The sequence below is a fragment of the Orycteropus afer genome, unplaced genomic scaffold, assembly GCF_000298275.1.
Source record: "Orycteropus afer afer isolate SDZICR_OR568_19922 unplaced genomic scaffold, OryAfe1.0 scaffold00794, whole genome shotgun sequence".
Taxonomy (NCBI): Eukaryota; Metazoa; Chordata; class Mammalia; order Tubulidentata; family Orycteropodidae; genus Orycteropus; species Orycteropus afer.
In genome coordinates, this window is record NW_006922381.1 from 660,551 (window position 1) to 671,222 (window position 10,672).

At 35.0% G+C, this 10,672-nt stretch overlaps 1 protein-coding gene across 1 annotated transcript in view; it reads left to right on the forward strand.

The window, feature by feature from the left end:
- LOC103211795 (histone demethylase UTY-like) overlaps positions 1 to 10,672 on the forward strand; it is a 398,135-nt gene that overhangs the window by 373,829 nt on the left and 13,634 nt on the right. Inside the window, 2 exon segments of the mRNA XM_042783269.1 lie at positions 2,275 to 2,462; positions 3,877 to 4,018. Of these exon segments, the coding sequence (XP_042639203.1) occupies positions 2,275 to 2,462; positions 3,877 to 4,018 (330 nt within the window).

The window sequence follows — 10,672 nt, forward strand, 5'->3', positions numbered from 1 at the left end:
TGAACCGCCAGCCATCTGGTTAGCAGGCAAGTGTCTTAGCCACTATGCTACCAGAGCTACTCTCTATTAAAGGGCAAGTTTCAGAGTCTCTCCTGACATCTGTCTTGGTCTTTTCTTCCTTTCCTGTCTTTTTATTGATCTTTTGCTTTCGGCATGGATGATATTCTTGATGTCATTCCACAGTTCATTTGGTTTTCGGTCATTGGTGTTCAGTCCCTCAAGTCTGTTCTGATGATCTGTCAATTCAGGTTTGATCAAGGTCATGTTTTGGCTCTTGTGGACTTATTTTGCCTTTGGCTTCAACATGAACGCATGTGAGTAGTTGATGGTCTGTTCCACAGTCAGATCCTGGCCTTGTTTGGCTGAAGATAATGAGCTTCTCCATCACCTTTCTCCACAGGTGTAGTCAACCTGATTCCTGTGTATTCCATCTGGCAATGTTCACATGTGTAGCTGCCATTTATATTATTGTAAAGTATATTTTCAGTGAATAAGTTGTTGGTCATAAAAAATTGTGTAGTGCAATCTCCGGTGTCGTTTCTATCACTAAGGCTGTATTTTCGAACTACTGTTGATTCTTTGTTGCCAGCATTTGCATTGCAATCACCAGTAATAATCAATACGTCTTAAATGCATGTTTGGTTAATTTGAGATTGCGGAAGTTGGTAAAAATTTTCAGTTGCCTCATTTTTGGTTTTAGTGGTTGCTGTGTAAGTTGGAAAAATAGTGGTGTTGACTAGTTTTTCTTGTAGACATAGGGATATTATCCTATCGCTTACAGCATTGTACTTCAGGATACATCTTAAAACAGTCTTTGTGATGATGAATGCCATACTATTCCTCTTCAGTTTGTCCTTCCCGACATGATAGATTATATTACTGTCAAATTCACAATGGCCAAAACCAGCTCTCTAATGCCTATGATACAGCTCTTTATTGCATTCCATGTTATTTTTGACAACTTCCAATTTTCCTACATTCATACTTCGTATGTACCACATTCCGATTATTAATGGATGATTGCAGTTGTTTCTTCCAATTTTGAGTCATGCCACATCAGCAGATGCAGGTCTTAAAAGCTCACAGACTCTACTTTGAGGAGGCAGCTCTTCCCTAGTTGTATTTTGCGTGCCTTCTGGTCTGAGAAGCTCATCTTCCAGCCCTCTATCAGATAATTTTTCAGGGCTATTCATAACATTTTCCAGCAATATATGACAGTGTTTCACTGCCATTCATAAGATTTTCGTTATTCAATTCTTTTAGAAGTTGATGATTTTTCCCTTTTTTTGAGTCTTTGTTAGTCTGGAAGCACTGCAGAAACCTGTCCATGTGGCATAGCCTCCAGCCTCACAGCAACTCACAAGCTACCACAGTACCACAAACCGACAGACAAGAGTTGGAGGGTTCATTATAGTTACCTTAAAATACTTCATATTGTAATGAGGAAGTGGAAAAAAAAAAAGTTGTTGTTTAAAATAAAGGTATAGTGATTTATCTGTTTTGTACTGATGATGGTGGTTGTGATTTTTGTATGTGTTTGTATTATGAATGTTATTTTGATAAACTTTATTTCAGCTGAGTGGCTTTCATCAATTAATTAGTAAAAACATACATGAACAGACATTTTCCCCCTTTATCCTGCTATGATTCAAAACAATAATGGAGGATGATTTCCAGTTTTTTTCCCCCTCTCTCTAAACAGCTGAAGGACAGTCCTTTCTCTTCTATCTGCCACAGTGTTTCTGGCTATGAAAAGGCTCCATAAGAAGAAAGGATTAATAAAAGAGTCTATAAAAACAATTTCAAATTAATGTATTTAATTGTAATTCAGACTTTAACTTTTTTTGAACTTTGTAAATATAAGTTTGTTAGGATAGTTATCTTTAGAGTCCCTGGGTTATGCAGATGTTTGAGTGCTCAATTACTAGCCAAAAGGTTGGTGGTTCATACCCACCCAGCGGACTTCAGAAGACAGGCCTCACAATCTACTTCTATAAAGGCATGTATGTGGTCCCCATGAGTTGGAATTGACTCATTGGCAAGTTAGAGCAACTAATCTTTGGGTAAGTCGATCAATACTTCCTTAATTTTCCTCATGATTGATCTTACAGTTAAAAGCCCTCTTCTTTAAAAGATGCAGTTGTTATTGCTCTGGTGTTACTTTTCTGTGAAATAAATATATGAGAGCATTTTTAAACTTTTGAAATTATCTTTCCCCCTTTTAGGAGGCCTCTTAAAATATTTGATCCATAGCATTTTTTATTCCTTTTTCAGAAATAATTTGAATTTCCTAATGAGTTCTTGGTGGCCCAATCTTGAAGACCTTTATGAAGCTAATGTTCCTGTGTATAGGTTCATTCAGCGACCAGGAGATTTGGTTTGGATAAATGCAGGCACTGTGCATTGGGTTCAGGCTATTGGCTGGTGCAACAATATTGCATGGAATGTTGGTCCACTTACAGGTATTTTTAAATAATACACTAATAGATTTTACTCTTTAAGTGAAAAGTTTTGTCTCTAATTTTTATTTTTGTATTGCACAACAAGTTTTGAAGAAACTTATTTAATGTTCCCTAGCACAAAATCTTATTGTTACTACAAAGAGTAACAAGTAGAAAATCCAGAAACAAAGATCTGGACAAACAATAAATTCATGTGTTTGTAGATACAATTTATAAACCTTTGGTATTTTAGAAGGTGCTCTGGTGTTGTAGTACCTAAGGCATTTGACTGCTAACCAGAAGGCTAGTGGTTCAAACCCACCAGCCACTCATTGGAAGGAAGGTTGGGCAATGTACTATAGAGAGTCTGCCTTGGAAAAGCAAGGAGGGGTCACTATGAGTCTGATCCAACTCAATGGCAGTGAGTTTTGTTTTTTTTTTGGTTGATATTTTAGAAGCTAAGTTTACTTTTATAAAAGAAACTTCTTTATGGGAGAAGACAAAGAAGGGTATTTATTTATTTATTTTAAATAAAGGCAAGATCTTAGAAGTTTAAGAACAGTTCGATCAAGGACAAGTCTCAGAAATAGTAATTCTTCACAGTTTTTATTTCATCTCGTGTGTCATATGAGCTTCCCTGGTATGTCAGTCTGTTTAGCACATGCAAGGTAAAGAATCTAGCTTTTGGACAAGAACAACCTATGTTTTAGAACTTGGCTTATCCATTTTTAATTGGTTGGTTGGTTAGCTTGCCTTACAAACAAAAACTTACTGTCATATAATTCTTTGTTTTTACTTTTTATTCTGATTTTACTGAAAGTTTACAGAGCAATTTGGTTTTCCACTCAGTAATTCATATACATTTTGTTTTGTGACATTGCTTGTAATCCCCAAAAGGTAATAGCGCTCTTTCCACTTTTTCCCTGTGTTTAATCTTTTTCATTTGTCATTTCCTGCCTTCGGAGATTTATCCTTTCACAAATGCTGGCATTTTGATCTCATATGGCTCATTGTTCTAAGGAGTACATACCTTCCTGGTCTTACTGTTCACCTTACAGGCCTATCATTTGGCTGATAATGGAGCCTTTGGGGTGAATTCATTTCTGGATTTGCTGTGTGTCTTAGGACCATATTCTCAGGGGTTCCTCCAGTTTCTATCAAACTGAGTCTTTTTTGTGATTTTGAGTTTTGTTCCACATTTTTTCTCCCTCTCTATCCAGGACCTTCCATTGTGATCCCTTTCAGAGTGTTCAGCAGTGATACCTCGGTACTGTCTAACTCTTCTGATCTCAGTATTGTGGAGGCTGGGATAGTATGATCCCTTAGTTCTTTGGATCAGTTATTTCCTTCACTTTGCTTTGCTTTGGATGTAAGAGATCAGTATTTGCACCATTTTGGGGGTTGCTTTGTAACTGGTATTTTTTTCCCCTCCTAGCCTATCAGTATAAATTGGCAGTGGAACGGTACGAATGGAACAAATTAAAAAGTGTGAAGTCAGTAGTACCCATGGTTCATCTTTCCTGGAATATAGCACGAAATATCAAAATCTCAGATCCAAAGCTTTTTGAACTGATTAAGTAAGTGATTTCTAAAACTGTTGTAGTATCTGTTCTTTTGGGGTGTGGGTAGGTTGAGGAGGTGTGTATTAACTATTCATTACCTCTTTTTTCCTCATAAGATTATGTTGACATCAAGTGATAAAGTGGTTCTAGAAGTCTCTGCAAAATGTAATGAGGGATTGTCATGTTAAATATTTTCTTCTTTCCAAATACTCCATTATTATATATTATATATGGTACAAAGGGAAATAAAGACATTCATAGATGCACAGATAAGTACTTTCACTTGCTCTCTTACACAGTTTCTCAAAAGAACTTTAGTATTAGTGTCAGAAATTTGCTTTCAAGAACAGGGTGATAATGGTATTATAGCAATAGCATTTAAAGTAGAGGTTTGATTACAATCATGACATTTTGTAACTGTTGTAATGAAATCATTCTCTTAGCTGTTCAAAGGATTTATTACAAGTTTAATGGATTAATTTATTTTAAATGTATGCTGGTAAATTTCCATTTATTGCCATAATTTCTCACTCACCTATTTATAAATCTAGTTAGAATACATACTCAAATAGTGCTGCATAGCAGTGCTTCCCCGAATTTTATTTTGCATACACCACATCCGTAGCAATAAGGATTTGGTTAAAGAAATAGGGGAAATTACAGATTTAAAAAAATTTAAAAATTATCTTTCCTTTTCTCTTTTTTTAGTGTGGCCTTTCAAAGCTAATGTGTTTTATAAATGAATGAGGAAGGTACACAGTTTTACACTTTTTCTTGATTACTATCTTTATAAAGTATACTGGCTTAATAAAAATAATTTCAAATTCAGAATTTTATTTTGAGAAATGTTCTCAAAAAGAAATTGTGAGGCCAGAATAACTCACTCTTTTTTCGGTATATATTTGGATTTTAAAGAGTAGTTAGAGGAGTCCTTGTGTGTTGCCAAAGTTTAACACACTCAGCTGCCAGTGAAAAAGTTGGGAGATCCAAATCCATGCTGAGCTTCTTTGGAAGCAAGACCTGGTGATCTGTTTCCCAAAAATCAGGCATTCCAAACCCTGTGAAGTGTAGTTCTACTCTGACACACATAGATCTCCATATGGCATTATCTACTCAGTGGTAATTGGGGTGGAGATGGGGTTGGTGGGTGGGGATAGGAAAATAAATAAAGAGGAAGACTCCTAATACAGTAATCAAACTATCCACAGTATATGATCATTCAGTTACTTCAATTATAATGCTTGAAAATTATTCATAAATTAGTTTTAAATGTATTGCTTGACTTCAGTGTCTACATTTATTGAGGATTTCTTCAAAATAAATTACAGACAACAAGTATTAAGCACCATACAACTCTATACCATACAATGTTCAGGGTACTAATGACAAAAATAGCAAGGTATAAAACATAATCTTGATCTCATGAAATTTAAGTTCTCATGTTGTTGTTGTTGTTGTTATGTGCCGTCGAGTCGGCCCCGACTCATAGCGACCCCTCCTTGGGTTTCCGAGGCAGTATCACTACGGAAGTAGGATTGCCCAACCTTCCTTCCGAGGAGTGGCTGGTGGGTTTGAACCGCCAGCCGTCTGGTTAGCAGGCAAGTGACTTAGCCACTATGCTACCAGAGGTTCTCATAGAGCCACATAAACATATCTCCAAACAGAAATAAGTTAGTGTTAAGCAATGAAGGTAAAATTATTATAGGGTAATACTTATTTTTTGGTAGGTCTGCATTTGCTTCATCTTTTTCTAAAATCTTTATGTGGCTTTTCAAACTTAATTATGCCACAAAGTGAAGTTACGTCTCATAGCTATATAAACAAATGTTTTCATATCAAACAATGTATTTTATAATCCTGACTTTGCCTGTAACTAGATGAGTGACCTAGAGCCAGAGTAAGTGATAGACTGTTGGAAAGCATTTACAGTAGAGGTAACTAGGCTAAATACCAAGTATTCAGTACTACTAAATCATCTAGTGTCTATTGGCATAAAAACTCAAAAGGACATTTGATTCATCCTTTTCCTCAGGGGGGATCTCTCTACACTTCTCTCTTCTAAACCTTTACCCTTTGTACCAACTATCTTTCTACCAAGAAAACTTAGCCCACAAAAACTTCCCAAGTTGTGGACTCCAGTAAATCTGACAGTATATTTTTTAACTACAACTTTAAATCTTCCTATAATATGCCCAATCTTTTACCTTTCAGACATTTCCTGTCTTCCCTGGAATCTGCAGCAGATACTTATAATCATAAAGGGTTTGTAATTAGCACTCAGCTATTCATTAATAGAAAGAAGTTATGAATATAGATAAATTATTTGCCAGTGAAAGTACATTTTCAGAGTAATGACAAATGGAGATACTTATTAAGCATCAAACACTTAAACTGATGTAAAATAAAAGCAGTAGTCAAAGTATGGTCACCTTTTCTAAAGAAATATTAAAACAGAAAAGGAAAAACAAAGAAGCTTCAAATGAGCCTGAATACAAATAAATACATAAATCCATCTAAGTTAAATCAGTTGTAGAAAGAAGGTAATAGTGAAAATGCTTTTCTGTAATTTAAGTGGAAAAATAATGGTAATATGAGAAAAAATAGGTCAAAACAATAGTAAGGAACTTGTTTTCTTAGAAAAACTTAAATGTACAGGAAACACGTCAATGGGATGTTGTAATACAGAAAGTACATTACAGTTTATAATTATGCTTTGAAAAGTGGATTTAGAAATCCTTAGGTATTGGCCAGAGAATCAATGACAATTTGTAAACTCCACACCATACTAAACTCACGCCCATCAAGTCAGATCTGACTCATAGTGACACCTCCTTGGGTTTCTGAGGCGGCATCTCTTCAGAAGTAGATTGCCCAACCTTCTTCTGAGGAGTGGCTGGTGGGTTTGAACTGCCAGCCTTCTGATTAGTAGTTAAATGCCTTAGGCACTATGCCACCAGAGTTCCCAGTTTATAAACTGTATTTGAAAATAAATTCTATAAAATTTTAAAACTACTAATCCAGTGAAAACATTCAGCACAAACTTCATATTTAGCAAATCCTTCTGTCATTTTTTGTCACTGTCATGTAGGATTACAGGATTAGGTTGTGAACATTTTTGAGAGACCATTATTTACCTTCCTGCATGTACTAATATTTTCAGTCTCATAACAGCATTGTAAGATATATAATCTTATCCCTTTTTTATAGATGAGGGAAGTCAGACATAGAAGCTCGGGTTTAAATCCAAACAACCTGGCTTTTAGCTCTCTATTTGTGCCACTACCTTTTAGTTGATTCTGTGTTTTATTAAGTCTTTATTCATAAAAACAGTTATTTGTAAAAGCTAGTAGCTGTGTCCATTGAAAAATGTATAAGTAGTTTTCTGTTTTATTAAGTGCAAAGTAAGATATTTGAACTAGTTCTTATTTTCCTAATAATATTTATCACCTAGAGCTCTTTGTAAGATAATTCTCAAAAGCACTCAGCTACTTAACCATAATGTCAATGGTTTGAACTTACCAGCTATTCTGTGGGAGAAAGATACAGCAGGCTTCTTCCATATGTACTACTTTGGAAACTCTATGGTGGTTTTACTGTGTTCCATAAGGTAGTTATGAGTCAGCATCGACTCGGTGGCATTGGTTTCATATACATCCAGTCACTTTAGAGTTGTGGACAGTCTGTGTTTTAATGGACCAGGTGATCCTTAAGATTGGCCAAGCTAGGGACACCCTAGGCCATTGTTTATAAAGCAACCCTTTGTATAACAGAACCTAACAGTCCCTGGTCCGTGTCATCCTAACAGCCACTGTGTCAGTCCATCTCGTTGAGGGTCTTTTTTTTACTGACCTCTACTTTGTAAAGGATGATGTCATTCTCCAGGAACTGATTGTATCTGTAACCTGTCTAAAGTATAGGACACAAAATCTCACCCTCCTCACTTCTAAGGAGTATTCTGGACATACTTCTTCCTACATTTGTTCATTCTTCTGGCAGTCCATGGCAAATTCTTTGCCAAAACTGTAATTCTTAGGCATCAGTTCTTCAGTATCCCTTATTCATGATCCATCCACATGCTACTGAAAATACTGCAGTTTGGGTCAGGTGCAACTTAGTTCTCAAAATCACATCTTTTAAACACTTTAAAGAGATCTTTTTCCGCACATTTGCCCGATACAGTATGTTGAGTACACATTTTTGCCTATTAAATCTTTCAGTAATGTAACTCAAAGTTTTCATGTTCTCTTCAGTTCTTTCAGTTTGAGAAATGTCGATTATTTTCATACAGTTTGATTTTCTTAACTCCAGGTCTTTGCATATTTTATCCCAACACTTCACTTTGTCTTCTAGTGCTATACTTTGAAATCTCACTGCAAAGTAGATAATCTTAATTTGTGAGTGATTTCCTTTACTCCTGCTTACTTTTGGGGACTCACTGTATATCTACTGTTTTATTTTAAGTGCTATGAGGTACTTTTTCAATTCTTTTTATTTATTTTCCAAAATAAAAGTTTTTAAAATCAAGGAAAACTAAAAATTTCAGGGAAACACAATACATTTTTTTTGGCTAATATAGTACAGTCATTCTATGCCTTCAGAAATTTTCTTAATGTTAAATCAAAATTTAGAGTGATTCAAAGAGTGAGGTGGCAGCAGTGGTGGTTGAGAGGTAAAAATTCTTGGCTGCCATAAAGGTTAACTGGGTTCAGTACTCAACCATGTACCTCAAACATGATACCATTCATCCGTCAGTCAGTGAAGACTTGAAGAAGAATAAAGAGGAGGAAAAGAAGAAAAGGAGGAAGAAAGAAAAGTAGAGGAAGAGAAGGAGAATGGTAGTAGGCAGAGGAAGTATTTCCAGGGTCAACACAAAGTAATCAGTTGTGTTTCTGGACACAAGCAGTAAATAATCTGAAAGGATATAAGAACAATTCTTTTAACAGTAACATCTAAAACAATCAAATACTTTGGAACAGGTGTAACAGAAATGTGAAAGACTTACACAGTGAAAATTATAAAACATAAGAAATTAATGAAGACTTAAATAAATGGAAGTATGGTCAACATTTGTATGCTTATCTGTGATATACCTGCAGACAGGCTGTGCTTCAAACTTCCAAGAAGCCATAAGCCTGATAGGAATGAGATATGTTCACCCACTGACACCACTCGTTTTATAGGTGCTTTGCTTTTTTGTAATTTTTTTAATCAAGTCAAGGACACATGAGACACTCACACAGTGTGTTTGTACTTTCTGTTATTCTTCCCTTTTAATTGAATTAGAGATCTTACTCATTTGGGCTTTCATTATAGGCTATCCTTTTTAATTATGTTTTTCCTTCTTTTGTAGCTGCAACCTTCTGTAAATTGGACAGGATAAATATTTTAAAATCAAAGAGAAAATATCAGGGCCAGGAGTTACTGAGGTTTTGTTATTCATTATTCTCACATAAGATTAATAGAGTTTTAAAGCATCCCATATCACAGCACATAATTCTGTAGCTGTTACTCCAGAAGCAGATTATACATGCTTAGTGTCTACTTCTAACTATTCTAGTTCTAGCTTTTTTGATATTGTTCATTATTTTTATATGTGAAACTTTCAACTACCTATAAAATAATCACTGTGACTTATAATCTGACAAGGAATACTATCACTTGTAAATGAAAATGAGAGTTTATTTCTTGAGTGAAAATTGGGATGATACTAATTGCACAGAATCAAGTCTTAATCTTTTTCCAAGATTGCAACTAAGTGATGAAAATGTGATTTTACCCCTTAGAATCCCATCTTCATTGGCAGAAAAAAGAGGAAACTTGGTGAAAATAATGTATGATAAATAAACAGAAGACAGTACAGAGGTAGTGAGATTTTGAATCTCTATCTTTAATACCTAAATAACTTTATGATACCAGACAAATTTAGGTTGGTATAGTAGAAATGAATTGACAAAGTGGCTACAACAATATGCTCAAGCATAGTAATTGTGAGTATGGCACAGGACTAGGCAATGTTTTATTCTGTTGTACATGTGGTCACTATGAGTCTGAACTGACTCAATAACACCTAATAACAAGAAGTCCCACGTTTGTCATTGGTGAAATGGCAATAGATAATAATATTACCTTTTGCACTGTATTGTTATGAGACTTACATAATTTATATTAAATACCTAGTATTCATGATTCATAATTCTTACTTACTCTTATTAACCACATGGATGCATAGAGCATTTTAAAAAAAAATAAAAAACACTGGCAGAGTCTAGACATTATTTACCTGTTTGATAGACTATATTTTGAAGCACTACTTTGAAAACGTGAGAAGATGTCTGTGACTAGAGATGAAATAATATAAGATAGGAGTTGGAGCAGGTATGACAATTTTAGTGAGAGTTATATTTGTCCCTTTTTGCCATTAACTGAATTAGGCCAGGAGCTGACTGTGGAACAGACCATCAGTTACTCATATGCAAGTTCAAGTTAAAGCTGAAGACAATTTAAAAAGTCCATGAGAGCCAAAATATGACCTTGATTATATCCCTTATGAATTTATAGACCATCTAAAGAATAGATTTGATGAACTGAATATCAGTGACTGAAAATCAGAGGGATTGTGGGATGACATCAAGAACATCATCCATGAAGAAAGCAAAAGGTCATTAAAAA